The sequence below is a fragment of the Anopheles arabiensis genome, unplaced genomic scaffold (genome assembly GCF_016920715.1).
Source record: "Anopheles arabiensis isolate DONGOLA unplaced genomic scaffold, AaraD3 Autosomal_pericentromeric_contig0004, whole genome shotgun sequence".
Taxonomy (NCBI): Eukaryota; Metazoa; Arthropoda; class Insecta; order Diptera; family Culicidae; genus Anopheles; species Anopheles arabiensis.
Genome location: NW_024412152.1, coordinates 321,109 through 340,537, shown reverse-complemented (window position 1 = coordinate 340,537; position 19,429 = coordinate 321,109). Strand labels below are relative to the sequence as shown.

At 38.5% G+C, this 19,429-nt stretch overlaps 1 protein-coding gene and 1 long non-coding RNA gene across 3 annotated transcripts; both read left to right on the top strand.

Annotated features, from left to right (window-relative positions):
* The first annotated feature begins 12,048 nt into the window (after positions 1-12,048).
* Positions 12,049-13,340, top strand: LOC120908277. 2 transcript variants are annotated; one of them, XR_005741113.1, is made up of 4 exons: positions 12,049-12,499; positions 12,573-12,641; positions 12,743-13,044; positions 13,130-13,340. It is a non-coding gene; the product is annotated as an uncharacterized LOC120908277 (long non-coding RNA). The 2 variants fall into 2 exon arrangements; XR_005741112.1 differs by having other exon boundaries at positions 12,573-12,650.
* Positions 13,341-16,712: 3,372 nt separating this feature from the next.
* On the top strand, positions 16,713-17,242 carry LOC120908275 (protein lin-28 homolog A-like). Its single transcript, XM_040319190.1, has 2 exons — positions 16,713-17,047; positions 17,123-17,242. The coding sequence occupies exons 1-2, from the start codon at positions 16,724-16,726 to the stop codon at positions 17,126-17,128; spliced, it is 330 nt and encodes a 109-aa protein (XP_040175124.1). The 5' UTR covers positions 16,713-16,723; the 3' UTR covers positions 17,129-17,242.
* The last annotated feature ends 2,187 nt before the right edge of the window (positions 17,243-19,429 follow it).

The following is a 19,429-nucleotide window of genomic DNA, read 5'->3' as shown; positions in this document are numbered from 1 at the left end:
ACATCCGACACGAACAAACCCATATAATCATATGGAGGTGCACTGTCAGACACAAACAAACAAACAAGAAAAACGTCGAGTCGAACATGTCAGTTGATTCTGTCTGTGATGTTCGATACCCACCTGTGCTGTGAGTACCTTGGCTGTCAAACGCTTCACAGCTACAGTAGATAGAATTCAATTCGGGACATTTTTAAGTTTGTTTACGTAGTTTGTCTCTTTTTCTTCTTAAAATTGCGTGCAAAATATTTAAAATAGCTATCAATAATTATTGTTAAACTTTTCAATCAATTATAACATCAAATATAAAGGATTGAAACGTATTAAACTATTGTGTGTACATAATCCATATGTATGCACTGTATGTGTTTTGGCATGGACGTTTGTTTACATTTTTCAATATTAAATTTGAATGATTTCTATGTTATTATAGATGTGAATAACTAGTAAATTATGAGTTGAATCTTCCCCCTGTAGGTGGATATTCATTTAAACTATGAAAATGCTTCATTTTCGAGACGAAAAGAAAGGCGTATTGCAGTGCATCATGACAGGTCTATAAGACATCGAACAGCTGACAGAGCACCTATCGAACAGAGTCGTGTTTGTTTGTCTCGTTCGATTGGTCCCAGAGCGCCGCCTTAGGCTGCGCTCTGGCACCACTCGAACACGACAACCGACTCGAACAAACCCATATAATCATATGGAGGTGCACCAAGGTGGATTTAAAAATATCAGGTGGTGGACTCTAGTGCATTTTGACAATTGGTCACTTGACGTAAGGTCCCCAGGATTCAAACTTTGTTGACATTAATTAAATTTGTTCATATAATTTATCTACCCCATTTTTTCGAATAAACATTCTTTAAAAATTTATTTTGAACTTTGGGAGTTCTTATTTCTCAGGTCTCGTAGTACAGTCGTCAACTCGTACGACTTAACAACATGCCCGTCATGAGTTCAAGCCCCAAATAGACCGCGCCGCCATACGTAGGACTGACTATCCTGCTATGTGGGGAATCAATTAGTCGCTGAAAGCCAAGCCCACAAGTGGGTAGAGGCAGGCCTTGACCGACATCGGTTGTTGAGCCAAAGAAGAAGAAGAGTTCTTATTTAACATTGAAACATACATTAAAGTGTGTTATTTTGTGTTATTCTGTGAATTTATTCTAGAATTCTTTGTGTTTTCGACATTTTTGATGATAAAAATTAAGAAATCATTATTTTTTTCAATTTTTACCTTAATTCCTCATTATCTACGAGCCGCATGGACAATTTACTTGAGATTAGAACTCATGCTAGCATGATTTTAAATTTCGTGCATAAACAAATCATCAAATCTTTTGTTAATATATTACGTTTTTTCGATAAAATCAATAGACACACTAAAATGCACATAATAAAAAAGAAATCTGTTATATTTGCTAAGCTTTGTGTGCGGAAACCAATGGTCAACGGTTCTAAAATGACGTAAAGTCCCTCAACTATGGCGACCCCCCAAAGGCCCTAATCCACCACCTGATATGTTTAATCCACCTTGGTGAAGGACCCACGGCCAAAGCTAGACATTCCAATTTGCTTTTGACAGCAGAGTGACCAGAATATCTGAACCGATATAGCTGTATTCCTACCGATTTTTTATATGCCTACCGATTCACAGATGACCGCCCTAAAACTACCGATTTTCCATTTATCCTACCGAAATCACAGAAATTTGATTTTTCAGTCTTTTGCTATGCTATGCTCATTTGTTACTCATCGCGCTGATGCACGTTTGAAACCTGGCACTTGAAAAATGTAACATGCGTTGGGTATTCAAAATTTCATCCGTTAAAATTTAATGTTCATAATAAGTAGAAAATGTCAGTTGTGTGGATTCCGAGAATTGCTCGTCAAAGAAAATCATTTAAATTTGAAATTGAATCTCGCTGCCAGTGGTTAAAGTTTTAAAAAAATTATCGTTAAAATAATTGATCAAATTTAAATTGTCGCGTCAGTGCAGTCTCAACAGTGCTCCTGCGGAAATCTGAAAACATAGTCTGGCCACTCTGGCCCGCAGGGCAAAAGCTCGCTCGAAAGGTCAAAAACCGTGGCAAAACGTCAAAAAAAGACCGTCCCAAGCGCCTCCAAATCGTTGCGATTTTCCCTCGCTGGCGACGACGTTTTTAAGTACTTGTGACGTCGGTTTTGACGTTTTGCGACGGTTTTACGACGGTGGCCGCCTTACCGTCCAAATAGACATACAGTGACAAAGTCGCGCGCGACGACTTCGCGCGCGAAAAAAGTAGCTCAATTTTGCAAACAGAGCTACTCGTCGCGCGCGACAATTTGCTTCATCCTAAATAATCGAATTATCTAGTTTTTTCAAAAGACACATTAATGCCAAACGCAAAAAATAGATTTGAACACATTTTAACCTATTTTTGTCTGTTTTCAAATAAAAAACAAGTTGGTTGACTGAGTCAAATGAGCTACTTTGATCTACACCGAGTGAAATTTTGAGCTATTTTTCGTCGCGCGCGGCGTTGCCGCTCTATGTCTATTTGGACGGTTAACATGTGGGCAAAGTGACCAGAAATACCAATGTCTAGGGAAAGTGTAGAGTTTGAAGGAAAAAATCTCATTTTTTTTAATCATTGAACTATAACACTCAGCCAAACAATCAAAACAATCAAATTAATCAAAATGCTGCGGCCCTACGCGGTCGCGTGGAGCCCCGAGAAAAAGAACTGGGGAAAAAAAATTAGCATCTAGTCCTTCTTTGGCTTAGAATTCCTAGTAAAATTTTCAGAGCGACACTTCAAAAAGAACTTCATTTGTGTGACCGCTGCACCAAATCTAATCCATCTCCTAGATAAAGGATGCATATTCTCGTGAGATGGAACTTTCATTTTGCGCATTAGCGCAACCAAACCCCCCCACCCCCGTTGAACACTTCTTTCGCTTTCACTTCTTTTAACTCAGTTAAGTTTCGAGTTTTAATCTACCGAAAACTACCGATGAAATTTTGATGCGCCTACCAAAACCGCCAAAATAATCTGGCCACACTGTTTGACAGTGGGGAGAATTCACAGACAGAAAAAAATAATTTATTTTTTCATAAATAGGCTGTTTTGCTCCGTATTCCCTTTGTTTGATCTCTTTCATGTGAATTTTGATTGTTTATTTTCTCTTTTTGTTTGTGTGCTATATCGTTGCTTCATGTGGCCACCGCTTACCCGGCGCTCAAGCACCAATCGAACACGACATCGAACATGAAAAATGTATGGGATTTGACATGTTTGTCTTGTTTGTTTGTTTGTGGCTGACAGTGCACCTCCAAGGTGGATTAAAAATATCAGGTGGTGGATTAGGGCCTTTGGGGGTCGCCATAGTTGAGGGACTTTACGTCATTTTAGAACCGTTGACCATTGGTTTCCGCACACAAAGCTTAGCAAATATAACAGATTTCTTTGTTATTATGTGCATTTTAGTGTGTCTATTGATTTTATCGAAAAAACGTAATATATTAACAAAAGATTTGATGATTTGTTTATGCACGAAATTTAAAATCATGCTAGCATGAGTTCTAATCTCAAGTAAATTGTCCATGCGGCTCGTAGATAATGAGGAATTAAGGTAAAAATTGAAAAAAAATAATTATTTCTTAATTTTTATCATCAAAAATGTCGAAAACACAAAGAATTCTAGAATAAATTCACAGAATAACACAAAATAACACACTTTAATGTATGTTTCAATGTTAAATAAGAACTCTTCTTCTTCTTTGGCTCAACAACCGATGTCGGTCAAGGCCTGCCTCTACCCACTTGTGGGCTTGGCTTTCAGCGACTAATTGATTCCCCACATAGCAGGATAGTCAGTCCTACGTATGGCGGCGCGGTCTATTTGGGGCTTGAACTCATGACGGGCATGTTGTTAAGTCGTACGAGTTGACGACTGTACTACGAGACCTGAGAAATAAGAACTCCCAAAGTTCAAAATATATTTTTAAAGAATGTTTATTCGAAAAAATGGGGTAGATAAATTATATGAACAAATTTAATTAATGTAAACAAAGTTTGAATCCTGGGGACCTTACGTCAAGTGACGAATTGTCAAAATGCACTAGAGTCCACCACCTGATATTTTTAAATCCACCTTGGTGCACCTCCATATGATTATATGGGTTTGTTCGAGTCGGTTGTCGTGTTTGCCTTTCTTTTCGTCTCGAAAATGAAGCATTTTCATAGTTTAAATGAATATCCACCTACAGGGGGGAAGATTCAACTCATAATTTACTAGTTATTCACATCTATAATAACATAGAAATCATTCAAATTTAATATTGAAAAATGTAAACAAACGTCCATGCCAAAACACATACAGTGCATACACATGGATTATGTACACACAATAGTTTAATACGTTTCAATCCTTTATATTTGATGTTATAATTGATTGAAAAGTTTAACAATAATTATTGATAGCTATTTTAAATATTTTGCACGCAATTTTAAGAAGAAAAAGAGACTAACTACGTAAACAAACTTAAAAATGTCCCGAATTGAATTCTATCTACTGTAGCTGTGAAGCGTTTGACAGCCAAGGTACTCACAGCACAGGTGGGTATCGAACATCACAGACAGAATCAACTGACATGTTCGACTCGACGTTTTTCTTGTTTGTTTGTTTGTGTCTGACAGTGCACCTCCATATAATTATATGGGTTTGTTCGTGTCGGATGTCGTGTTCGATTGCTGCTAGAGCGCCGCCTAAAGCTGGCCCTACACGCTGCATTCATGTATGCAACTACAAATGACAGCTACACATTTTCTTTTGTTCTATTTGTCAAATGTAGCTACACGATGTAGCTATCGTTTGGGAGCTTTTCAATCCGTGTATGTTCAGCTGTCATATTGTGGTTGTCAAACATAGTTGGTTGTGTTTATATTATGCGGAGATCACTCCGGTTGTGTTTTTGCCGTGATACACAAAGTTTCTTTTTTTTTACAGTGGAAAAATGGAAATAAATCAACTTCTTCCAACTTTAGCGGCTGAAGTGGCTACTCTCATGTTGATACTCATAGAAGAGGAAGACGAAGAACTGCAGCAAGAGGAAAATGCACGGCGCTGCTGGATGACCGATCTATTTCTGGAGAGGGAAAGCGTTTGGACCCGGCTGTTTAGGGCGATAGATGGCGAAGGACCAAACAACCGGCTAGAAAGTTTTCTACGTGTGAATCGCGAAGAATTTTACTATCTTTTAAATCGGATTGGTCCAAAAATTGAGCGACAAGATACAACGATGCTACCTTCGATCTGCCCGAAGCAACGATTATGCATCGTGCTTCGCTTTTTAGCTTCGGGAGACTCATATGAATCTCTTGCTTTTTTTGTTTAGGGTAAGTTTTATGCAATATTTGAACGATATAAAATGATAATAATATTACCATTTGTTTTAGGTTTCTAGCAGTTCGGTATCCCTTATTGTGCGTGATGTTTGTACACACATAATAAATGAATTGAAGGAATACGTTAAGGTATTATTTCACTGATTTAATATGATAACAGTTCCATACTAATACTCTCCTCTTACTTATAAGATGACCACTTTATCTAAGCTGTTTGTATATATAGTAATTTTAAGTTTGGTTTCGTTTTCTGGTGCTCGTGTTATTATAGTCTATTTTTCTAAAACTAATATATTGCCTAAAATTGCTGTTATACTATTTAACAAATGAAATTGTTGCAATAAACAATTATTCAGGTCATGTCACTAACGCAACCACAGGTTGAGAATATTTCTTTTGGTAATAATAATAATAATAATAATAATAATAATAATAATAATAATAATAATAATAATAATAATAATAATAATAAATGGGCCTTTTATTGCGTCAGTGCTTGCTAAATAAATTAATAACTAATTCTAAATAAGCCACACAAGAACACCCATTATTTTAATTCGTTTTTATTATATCTGATCAATTTATCAAATACATCAAATAAATCTGATTGCTATGCTTGTTAAGGCCAACGAACAGGCGACTGTTCATTTTGAAACAAAGTGATATATCACAGTAATTTAGCGTTTACTTTAAGTTTGCCTCTTTCTACAGCTTGTAAACTGGACGTCTACTTGGTATCAATATAATAAACCTACATAATTGCATTTTCTTATTTCAACATCCCAAATGTGCTTATATATGATTTGTCGCCTACTGAATTTATTATTTTAACTATTATTTCGATCCATAATCATCATCAGTAATTCAAAACAATAGACAGTCAGTTTGTATCAGTTCAATCAGTTTTTAATTGAAAGAACAAAATAATTAAAGACACCAGCGAGAAAACTAGTTTTTCAAAAAAAAGTATTCCTTACTCATGGAGTCCTAAACCAGATCTGAACTAATTGCTGACAACTTGGCTAGTCGCCGGCTGGCTGGTTCGGTCGATTATTGCTGACTGTTACTGCAGTGTGGCTGCGCACGTGGCGGTGGCTGAGCGTGTTGTAAGTTTGGTGTGAATGAGTTCGGGGTGACGATTTTGAATGTCATGGCCAAGTAAAATGTAGATATATATTATAAGGCAGGCACATTATAAGCCGTTTTGGCAAATCATTCAACGCTAACTTGTAGTGTACTTAGCACGAGCACGCACTGCATCCGTCTAGGTCGGTGAGTTAACGAAGAGAAACGAAGATAACGATACAGAGCCCTTCGTTTAAGGGCAGCTTTAAAGAAAGCCGAAGGCGTACGTCAGGCCCTTGTCACTTATACGTTAAACATCAGCTTAGCTTACATGTGTCGAAAAGAATGGGGTAAACGAGTGTTAATACTTAAATCTATATAGTCTGCGCGTGGGCTGTGTCAGATTTTTATAGAGCACTAAACTATTTGCCGCAACCATGTTGCGTTTTACACAACAGCTTGTTGTTTGCGTTGCCGTAGTTACCAACAAACCCTGTATTATATATTTTTTAAAGAATGAATAGTGCTTTTTATATTGTTAAGTCTATGAATAGTTTGTCCATCAATCCACACAGCCCTGACATTAAAACCTTGTGAACACGCAAAAAGCTTAATTATTTAATTTTTTTGGCGTAGGATTATGCTAGAAATGACTGAATTCATAGTATAAAAATTATATTGACGGAAATAAATTTATGTCAAAACGTTTTTGAATATAAAAACTATTGCACATTGAGATTACAATTGTTTTGTTACTAAAAATACAAAACTCAGTTAAACGTAAGGTTCACTGGACAATCTTTTTTTACTAACTAACCATAAAAATAGGAACGAACTTTGTCTTATAGCACAGTTAATTTTCCGTTCGTTCCAACGTGCTGGGGAACTTTCATTTAAAATTTTATCAGTCTGGATTGGATGTTTCTACTATTATTGCTAACATAACCGCATATCCCTTCATGGGCATTAATGTTGTAGGCTAACGTGGACGAGATGGTTTAATACTGGTAACTCACCATTGACGCGTAAGCGGTCATTGGTCAATGTGTTTGTGCAATCCATCCGGGTCATCGTTTGCGCGGTCAACGGGGTTGACCGGCGAACACGCCGGCATTTGACAACTTTCAAAAGCAGAAATCACACGCGAAGGGAACGGCGGGAATGTTTTGTTTTTGTATTTTAAATGTTAGAATAACGTCTAAGTTTTATTGTATAAGTTCATGTGTCGTTTATATAAGAACGCGTGTACCTCTTTGTGTACGAAACAAATGAAAGAAAGGAACTGAACACTAATGTTTTAGGTTGTCATACAAACAGAGGGATTTAATCGTTTTAATACATAGTTTATAACAGTGATAATGGCTAGTATCATTGAATCTGTTCGTAGCGGGAATGTACGGTGTTCACAAGAAATTCTAGGGAAGGCAACACATTTCTCGTGCCCGTTTTTCCAATGTTGCGGTATAGCAATAATTTAAAGCAACTATCTAGTAAGTCACGAAAATGAGTGTCGGGACGTAAGCCACCGCTACAAACGTATTCAATAATATCCGCGAATATGTATGAGTTATTGTCATGATTATAACATAACGGGGCGGTCCTGGTACAGTCGTCAACTCGAAGGACTCAATAACATATCCGCCATGGGTTCAACCTAGAACGGACCGTCCCCGCGAAGCTAGGATTGACCGACTACGTGGTAATGAATTAAGTCCCGAAAGCCTGTATATAGGCCGGCATGTCCGCGTAGGACGTTACGCCAAATAGAAGAAGAAGAACAAAACGTTGTTTAATAATATTTTTTCAAATAACTTTTCTTTACAGTTGCCGTCTACTGCTACAGAATGGTTGAAGATTTCAAAGGATTCGAGGAAAAATGGAATTTTCCTCATGTAATTGGTGCCATTGATGGAGAACATGTCACCTTAAAACAACCAGCTAATAGCGGGAGCCAGTTTTTCAACTATAAAAGCACTTTCAGCATTGTTTTGCTAGGCATAGTGGATGCTAATTCAAATTTTATATTTGCTGACGTCGGTTGCCAGGGTCGAATTTCTGATGGTGGAGTGTTAGCAAACAGTGCTATATACCAGAAACTGGAGCGCCGGGAGCTAAATATACCCTCTCCTGAAATTTTACAAGTTCCTTACGAGATCGAGGTTCCCTATTTTTTTTTTTTTTGGGTGATCAAGCGTTTGCATTGAAAGAATATTGTCTCCGGCCTTTTGCTGGAATGCATACCGCAAACTCAATAGAACGCCACTTTAACTACAGACATTCGCGAGCTCGTCGAACGGTAGAAAACGGTTTTGGCATTGATGTAAAGGTCTGGCGAGTTTTAGCAAAACCAATGGAATTAGAACCACAAGTAGCTGAAAAAATCGTTCTGGCAACAATTCATCTACACAACTTTAGACGTCGGCACTTGCTTTGGAATTATAATACAACTCTTCTTGCACCCACAAAAAATACGGCATCTAGATCCTCTTCCTCTCAAGAGTCTAACGTTGACCCTACTACAATGTTACCTCTTCGACACGTTCCGTTGAGGCCGTCTAGAGTGTTGCAAAACATGCGATTACACTTAGCACGACATTTAAAGTTTAATGATCCATTACCATTTGATTTACCGCAACCGCGCAGAGTTGTGTAATTTTCGGAAGCATATAAACCACCACGTACTAATTAGAATTATGGTATTAAGCGAAAGCAAATTTGTATTTGATTTTTGTGTGCATTGCGAAATCTTTATGAATGTTTCCTATTTTTCCTAACACGTTTTATATTTTCCTTTCGTGGAAATAAAAATCATTTATTTGTGATTTGTAGCATTCTTTATAAATAAAGGCACCGTTTACTTGAGACAAGCCTCGCAAGTTAAAAGCTAACTGTGGTGAACTATATACTAATATTATTTTTTAAAGAATAGTAGAATTCTTTACATGGCAATTAACTCAATGTGTGCATACAATCTGAAAAACCAAGGAAGAATAACTGAAACTAATAAAGTTCCTATCGTTATGCTAAACCGATGCAAACATGAAATGTAAGGCGTAGGCGTACATACAAAATAAATGTCATTATTACTATGAACGATACGAATAAGTTTTTTTATAAACAGGAATTATCTTAAGCAATACGGCCTTTTTGGACCGTTACTCCTGGACAGTAAAAACAGAAATTTCGGATTTTCACAGTTCATGGAAAATAATTACAATGCTCAATTCAGTAATTCATAAAATTCATTAATTCCAAAAACACTTAAACTATCTTAACAATACATAATTCACTTATTCATAAAATTCTTAAATTCCAACAAACACTTAAACTATGTTAACACTTAAATTTTAATCCTACAGATATGCATGATCATGCATCGAGGAGGCATGTTGGTCCACATAAAATTGATCAATTTGATCATTCATGACCGTCGTTATGGACCTGATCAGTTTAGCACAGAACTCTGGATGTTTATCTTCGAAGGTGGCAACTTGTGCCTCTACAAAGTTGCCCAGAGCCCTGGCTTTAGTGCAAGGTGCAGCAGCAGTAGCAGTATTAGCAATGCTTTGAATGGCTGTCAAGCATTCGCTAATCTGACTTGATCGAGTCGTTTCACTAAATTTTCTTTTGCGTCCTTTGGACGCTGTGCGACCTCTAGCATGCCACTAGAGGAGCCAGTGGAGGATGTTGTGGCAGTTGTCGTGGCTGTTGTTGAGGCAGTTGAACTGCATGAAGCGGCGGTTGCAGGAGCGGTCGAGATAACAACAGGTTCCCGAGAAGTTCCTTCAAGATTTGCCTGACATGAGAACAGAAACGCTATATTAATTTACTCCTCCACAAAACGATACATAAACACTGTCTACTTACAGTATTGATTGTACGACGTGGAGCTGTCGTTTCATGTAGAAACGACATATGCTCGTAGGCATACCAAACCTCCTTCAATAGCTCGCTGGAACCTGAATATTTATACAATAGAAACGATCTTAACAAATATGAAGTAATAAATGTCTGACTCAAAGCGATCTCCTTTTTTGTCCGCCGGTAGGAATTCATTAAATTCCTCCATTTAGCATGAACGCACTGTGGATCCTCCTCCAGCACGGATGCTATCTGTTGCCAGGCTTGATGCCTTATTTCGTTATTTTTCTACTGGCGATCAGTATCTAACCAGATGCACGGATAAGTTTTCACAAAATTGATCAATTCTATGACTTTTTCCTCATCTTGAATAGGCTAAAATAATAAAACAACCAATAATTTAGTGTGTCATTCTATGAGAAAAGGTGTAACTTACATTTTTATTCGATTTTTGGGCGGTTTTAGCTCCTTCCATTGTTAAGTGTTGGCGTGGTTGACTGCTATTCGAAATTGTCCGCCTGAAAACTTCCAAGGAATCTCCAAACTCAATACCAACAAATCCCCACATAATGTATCCAACTTTTTTTTCGTATACGTTTATTAAAGCCTCATTTTATTCTCAATATTATTATTGCCCTCAAATAAAACATTACATAAAATATTTTTAGTAATTTGTATTTATTTTATCAGTAACTTAAATAAGCACGTAATTTTAAATTTTATTTCACTCAAATTTAAAAATTGAATTCGATGATCATCCCTCCCTTCAACACTTGAAACAGTAATGTAAACATAGCAGGTGGAAGATACGTCACTTGTCGCCGCTCGTAACCGTAGCAATAGACGATGCGCAATCTCAGATTGCGCATATATTTATCTGTCAAACGGATCGGTTTGATATATTTATCTGTCAAAAAATATTTATATATCTCGGTCATATAATCTTGAAAATTTATGCGCAATCTTGGCGCAATCTGAAAATGTATGGAAATGACGTTTATAGCTCAGGGTTGGCTACGCGAAATGACTTATGTTTTGATAAAACGAATATATGCGCAATCTGAGATTGCGCATCGTGTATTAATACGGTAACCCGCATACATCGGGTTACGAGCGGCGACGAGCTGACAGATCGAGAACAATGGAAATTTGTAGCTGTCATTTGTAGCCGCATACATGAATGCAGCGTGTAGGGCCAGCTTTGCCAGCTTTAGGCGGCGCTCTAGCAGCAATCGAACACGACATCCGACACAAACAAACCCATATAATCATATGGAGGTGCACTGTCAGACACAAACAAACAAACAAGAAAAACGTCGAGTCGAACATGTCAGTTGATTCTGTCTGTGATGTTCGATACCCACCTGTGCTGTGAGTACCTTGGCTGTCAAACGCTTCACAGCTACAGTAGATAGAATTCAATTCGGGACATTTTTAAGTTTGTTTACGTAGTTTGTCTCTTTTTCTTCTTAAAATTGCGTGCAAAATATTTAAAATAGCTATCAATAATTATTGATAAACTTTAGAAATCAATTATAACATCAAATATAAAGGATTGAAACGTATTAAACTATTGTGTGTACATAATCCATGTGTATGCACTGTATGTGTTTTGGCATGGACGTTTGTTTACATTTTTCAATATTAAATTTGAATGATTTCTATGTTATTATAGATGTGAATAACTAGTAAATTATGAGTTGAATCTTCCCCCTGTAGGTGGATATTCATTTAAACTATGAAAACCCGGCAAACAATGCGAGGGTTGGTGAGGTACCTCTCGCTCTAATTTCTCTAGTCTAGTCTAGTTGCCTCGCTTCCTCCTATAGCGATTCTGTCGAGCTGAGCTTTCACGTCCCTCACCACTGGTCTCCTTCCTACCCCTCGCCTAAGATCGTCTGACGTCTTGCCTGACACCTTTCGTTGTGTTGGTGCTATGCGGCTGCTGTCACTGTAGAAGTTAGGTTGTGTGTGTAAAAAAACGTAAACAGTGTTGTTGGATGATCAAGTGCGGTAAGTTTTTTAATAATTATGTTCTTAATTTTACGTAAGTAAGTGCCATTTTAGCAAAAGTAAGTAGTTGAAGTCCTCCCCAATGCGTGCTGGCTCCGTCGGAAGCGGTACGTGCATGTACCGGCATAGAAAAGTTGTGTGGTGGACAACACAGCACAAGACAGCGGGTAAGTGTTATCCAGCGATTATCATGATAAAGAAACACTTTTTTAATAGACTATGCCCTCTTTTAACTTGCAGATATAATGCAGAAATGATATGGGCCTGCCGCAGGTGTTTGCCACTGTACGATGCATTGTATATGATTCGGTATGTTCGGTATGTAAGCGGACCACGAAAGAAAAAAGAAGATTGTTTGGTGACGCTAGCGACTAGGATGCTAATCATGGTGTTTTTTCCTTTTTTTGCAGCCAATTTTCCTCTATCCTGGAACGTGGGCTTACGAGGAACCATTTAAGAACATCCTCCGGAAGCTGTACGGCGACGAGTCGGGCTCTACCAGCACAACACGCTAGAGACCCAGCCGGCACCGGGTGCCCCGATTGCGCCGTCAGACGGTGTCGAGCGCGCTCGTTCACAATGTTCGGGGCAGGAATTCAACCCTTGGGATCTGTATTATCCGCTGCCCCACAATAGCTGCAGCAGCAACAGGACCGAACCGACCGCACTACGGATTGCGGTCAAATTTTCTGGCAGGAGAAAAACCCCACGAGTGAGTTCCTTCTAGATGCACTATCGCTACATCTAGATCTGTTGTTTTATCTTCCCTCTAAAGCAAATGTTTTATATTCCCTCAGGTGTATCGATTTCATCGACGGCCGCTCGCTGACGGCACCAACATGCCACTGAATAAACCCGGAAAGACGACAAGCACTCATCTCCAGCGGCAAATTGTTAACATCAATCCTCTTCCGCACATCTACACGACATCATGATAATAGTATTATTGTGTAAATTGTCAAAAAAATTACGTTAATGAGTTAAGATTAATCTTAAGTGCGCTTTAAGGCATACATCGATAAAGGCCCTAATCCACCACCTGATATTTTTAATCCACCTTGGAGGTGCACTGTCAGCCACAAACAAACAAACAAGACAAACATGTCAAATCCCATACATTTTTCATGTTCGATGTCGTGTTCGATTGGTGCTTGAGCGCCGGGTAAGCGGTGGCCACATGAAGCAACGATATAGCACACAAACAAAAAGAGAAAATAAACAATCAAAATTCATATGAAAGAGATCAAACAAAGGGAATACGGAGCAAAACAGCCTATTTATGAAAAAATAAATTATTTTTTTCTGTCTGTGAATTCTCCCCACTGTCAAACAGTGTGGCCAGATTATTTTGGCGGTTTTGGTAGGCGCATCAAAATTTCATCGGTAGTTTTCGGTAGATTAAAACTCGAAACTTAACTGAGTTAAAAGAAGTGAAAGCGAAAGAAGTGTTCAACGGGGGGTGGGGGGGTTTGGTTGCGCTAATGCGCAAAATGAAAGTTCCATCACACGAGAATATGCATCCTTTATCTAGGAGATGGATTAGATTTGGTTCAGCGGTCACACAAATGAAGTTCTTTTTGAAGTGTCGCTCTGAAAATTTTACTAGGAATTCTAAGCCAAAGAAGGACTAGATGCTATTTTTTTCCCCAGTTCTTTTTCTCGGGGCTCCACGCGACCGCTTAGGGCCGCAGCAGTTTGATTAATTTGATTGTTTTGATTGTTTGGCTGAGTGTTATAGTTCAATGATTTAAAAAATGAGATTTTTTCCTTCAAACTCTACACTTTCCCTAGACATTGGTATTTCTGGTCACTTTGCACACATACAAAAGCTTGCGGCAAAATCGCATGCGGCGAAGTTCTGACCGTTCCCTCAAACCGATCATGCGCGTTAGGCGGCGCTCTAGCAGCAATCGAACACGACATCCGACACGAACAAACCCATATAATCATATGGAGGTGCACTGTCAGACACAAACAAACAAACAAGAAAAACGTCGAGTCGAACATGTCAGTTGATTCTGTCTGTGATGTTCGATACCCACCTGTGCTGTGAGTACCTTGGCTGTCAAACGCTTCACAGCTACAGTAGATAGAATTCAATTCGGGACATTTTTAAGTTTGTTTACGTAGTTTGTCTCTTTTTCTTCTTAAAATTGCGTGCAAAATATTTAAAATAGCTATCAATAATTATTGATAAACTTTAGAAATCAATTATAACATCAAATATAAAGGATTGAAACGTATTAAACTATTGTGTGTACATAATCCATGTGTATGCACTGTATGTGTTTTGGCATGGACGTTTGTTTACATTTTTCAATATTAAATTTGAATGATTTCTATGTTATTATAGATGTGAATAACTAGTAAATTATGAGTTGAATCTTCCCCCTGTAGGTGGATATTCATTTAAACTATGAAAATGCTTCATTTTCGAGACGAAAAGAAAGGCGTATTGCAGTGCATCATGACAGGTCTATAAGACATCGAACAGCTGACAGAGCACCTATCGAACAGAGTCGTGTTTGTTTGTCTCGTTCGATTGGTCCCAGAGCGCCGCCTTAGGCTGCGCTCTGGCACCACTCGAACACGACAACCGACTCGAACAAACCCATATAATCATATGGAGGTGCACCAAGGTGGATTTAAAAATATCAGGTGGTGGACTCTAGTGCATTTTGACAATTCGTCACTTGACGTAAGGTCCCCAGGATTCAAACTTTGTTTACATTAATTAAATTTGTTCATATAATGTATCTACCCCATTTTTTCGAATAAACATTCTTTAAAAATATATTTTGAACTTTGGGAGTTCTTATTTCTCAGGTCTCGTAGTACAGTCGTCAACTCGTACGACTTAACAACATGCCCGTCATGAGTTCAAGCCCCAAATAGACCGCGCCGCCATACGTAGGACTGACTATCCTGCTATGTGGGGAATCAATTAGTCGCTGAAAGCCAAGCCCACAAGTGGGTAGAGGCAGGCCTTGACCGACATCGGTTGTTGAGCCAAAGAAGAAGAAAAAGTTCTTATTTAACATTGAAACATACATTAAAGTGTGTTATTTTGTGTTATTCTGTGAATTTATTCTAGAATTCTTTGTGTTTTCGACATTTTTGATGATAAAAATTAAGAAATCATTATTTTTTTCAATTTTTACCTTAATTCCTCATTATCTACGAGCCGCATGGACAATTTACTTGAGATTAGAACTCATGCTAGCATGATTTTAAATTTCGTGCATAAACAAATCATCAAATCTTTTGTTAATATATTACGTTTTTTCGATAAAATCAATAGACACACTAAAATGCACATAATAATGTAGAAACCGAAAATTGTATGTGAATACACCTCAAAAAACATAAACACCTTGGTCGCGGTATACGTTAACATTTAAGCATCGTAGGCGTAAACGTCAGAATAAAACGGCATTCGTGCTCGAGAATCAGAACAGCGCACACCTTCCGATTCTTCGTCTTTTCCGTTCCGAAAAATTCCGCAACTTTACAACTCAGAAGTGGGATACGAAGTCATTTTACGCAACAAAATGCCTACAAAAGATGAGTTATTATGTGCCTTGGAAGCTGCTGGTATCGAAGTGCCCCCCTCGGCAACTATTCAACATCTTCGCAACTTGTACCAACAATGTGAACCGGGGATGAAAACTGAGGAACGATCGTCAAACAGCTCCAGTTCCCAGAACCCACGTATTGATGACGCCGTAGTGACGAACAATAGAAAACACGAGGAACCAGCCGCCATTTCGGTGAAAGAGAAAATCGTTCCTCCCAAAGATGGCAGCTTGGCTGAAAACGATTCTCATCGATGGGAACTATTTGCACTACGCGAGAAAATCAAGGAAATGGAACAGCGACAAGTGAAAGTGGAAAGCGGCAGATTGGTACACCCTGACGAGCTTAAACATCTGATACCAGAATTTTCGGATGGTCTCGGTATCAACCGATGGATTGACACAATCCGCTATAATAGCGAACTGTACGAGTGGCAAGATCGAACGACGCTTTTGTATGCAGGTAGCCGCTTAACCGGCGCGGCCAATGAGTGGTATAATGGATTTCGTCATACGATTAAAACTTTCGACGAATTTGCTGTTGAAATTAAAAAGGCGTTTCCCGATCGCTGCAATGACGCTGTGATTCACAGCCAACTAGCCGCAGCTTACAAAAAGTCCGCCGAATCATATACAAGTTACGTGTATCGGGTTAACGCGTTGGGGAAGTCAGGCAATGTGAGTGACGATGCTATTATCACTTACGCCATTAGAGGACTATCCCGTGATCCTCTCTACGATAGTCTCGTCACAAAGGACAACAGCAACATATACGATCTGATCGACAACATTAAGCGTTGTGAAACACATTTATTGATGCGCAAAAATATAGAACGCCGCATTCCTTCTGCCCACTACTCAAATGTTCCGAGATTAGTGGCCCCGAGACAGGCGCCAACAGAAACACCTCGTTGTTACAACTGCTCAGATTTTGGACACCATTCATCACAATGTACTAAACCTCGTCGAGCCTTGGGTTCCTGCTTCCGATGCGGCAGTACATCTCACGTCATCCGTAACTGTCCCGACGTAGTTAGACGACAACCAACAGCAGCCGCAGTTCAGAGCAACGAAAATGAGACACCGAATGTAGATGACGCGAATAATGGAAACGTTCTGCAGCTCGATGCCTATCAGGAGGTAAGTGTCGCTTTAAAGAAAACTAAAGTTTGGAGCTCATGGTTTAACATAACATGTCTTTTTTGATTCCGGTAGTGCTAAAAGCTTCGTCAATGAAGATATAATTCCAAAAACAAAACTACATACTCCCATACCGAGCGGATTTCGTGGAATAGGGAATAGTAACCTTCAAACACTTGGAAACATTGAATTACAAATACGATTTCGTAATGAAATCCGTACTCATACTTTCATTATTTTGCCTAAAAATTACATGTCGTTGTCTATGATAGTTGGGAGGGATCTATTATCTGAATTCAAAATCATTCTTGCGCAGTTACGTAAAATTTATAACAAAGCCTATATTATGAACTTAAATAAAGATATAAAGAATACAAAACCGGATGTTGTCCAGAGGCTTCAAACTTTGGGTCTGTTGCATAGTTCAATACAGGGCTCCTCGTTGGAGGTGGGTCCAGATTCCGTTTTGTCCGATTCCAAAATTTCTGAAAATTCCATATTAGCGTTAGACCAATCTGAGCATGAGAAATCAATTACCAACGTTTTTCTTGAAATGTGTTCGATAGATATGAGCGATGAAACGATGAGCGCGATAAAAATAGGTAAACATTTATCTAAAGAACAAAGCATTGTCATTAATTCAATCGTGGTTAACAATTACCTAAACTTTCCAGAAGAACAAATCCTACCAGTGACTCATAAAATGCGGATTAGTTTGACACATGATGTTCCCGTTTTTACAAAACCAAGACGACTCTCATTTGCCGAGAGGGATAAAGTAAAAGAAATAGTAAAGGACCTTTTGAAAAAAAATATAATACGACCTAGCAATTCACCTTACGCCTCGGCACTGGTACTGGTAAGAAAGAAAAACGGAGAGATTCGTAAGTGTGTCGACTATCGACCGCTAAATAAAATTACCATTCGCGATAACTATCCACTCCCTTTAATAGAAACATGCCTCGAGCATTTAGGAAACAAAAAATATTTTACGCTACTCGACCTTAAGAGTGGCTTTCATCAAGTGCAAATGCACGAAGAATCAATTCAGTACACGGCTTTCGTCACCCCTGACGGCCAATACGAATATACTCGTATGCCATTTGGCCTAAAAATGCCCCAGCTGAATTTCAGCGGTTTATAAATACGATTTTAAGAAAATTCATTGACAACGAAAAATTAGTCGTCTATATTGATGATATTCTTATTGCTTCGAAAGACTTTGATGAACATTTTCAATTAGTGGGAGATGTTTTACGTACACTACGTGAAAATGGGCTAGAACTACGCTTGGACAAATGCAAATTTGCATACAACGAGTTGGATTATTTAGGATATAAAACCAGCCCCTCAGGCATATGTCCTAGTGATCACCATGTTAAAACAATTAAGAATTATCCTATTCCGCAAAATGTAAAACAAGTTCAACAATGCATAGGTTTATTTTCATTCTTCCGTAGATTTGTTCCCAATTTTTCAACTATTGCTAAACCTTTGACCAACCTTTTAAAAACCAAAGCACCATTCGTATTTGACAACAATTGCAAAAAGGCTTTTGAAACACTAAGAGACAAATTGATTGAAGCTCCAGTACTTTCCATATATGACCCAAAGCGTGAAACGGAGCTTCACTGTGATGCAAGCTCTTTAGCATTCGGTTCCGTACTTTTACAAAAACAGGATGATGGTAAATATCATCCTATTTCATATTTCTCAAAGACCACTTCGGCCGATGAAGCTAAGTTACATAGCTATGAGCTCGAAACCTTAGCCGTAATTTATGCGCTCAAGCGATTTCATGCATATGTACATGGCGTTCCCATCAAGATCGTAACAGATTGTAATTCTTTAGTAGAGACTTTGAAGAATAAAAATGCTTCGGCTAAAATAGCACGATGGTCGCTTTTCCTAGAGAACTACAACTACACGATTCAACATCGTCCCGGAACATCAATGAGCCATGTAGACGCTTTAAGTCGGCTCGAATACTTGGCCGCAATTCACGATGTCGACATAGACGTGTCGCTCAAGCTAGGGACCCGCAGATCCAACTATTGAAAGGAAAGCTAGAGAAGACGAGCATTCAAGGATTTCAGTTGCAAGACGGAGTAGTATACAAACTCTCACCTTCAAATAGGTTAAAACTATACGTACCGGCGGAAATGATAAACAATTTGATTCGATCAATTCATGAACAGGTAGGACATCTCGGTGTAGAAAAATGTCTGAATCAAATAGACCAAAACTATTGGTTTCCCAATAGGAAAACAAGGATCACAAATTTCATTAATAACTGTTTAAAGTGCTTACTTTACTCCGCTCCGGTTAAAAACAATAATCGAAATCTGCATAGTATCCCCAAAGAACCTTACCCCTTCGATA

Excerpts from the sequence above, each read along its gene's own strand:
- LOC120908275 (XM_040319190.1), top strand. The coding sequence starts at position 16,724 with ATGCGCAAAAATATAGAACGCCGCATTCCTTCTGCCCACTACTCAAAT.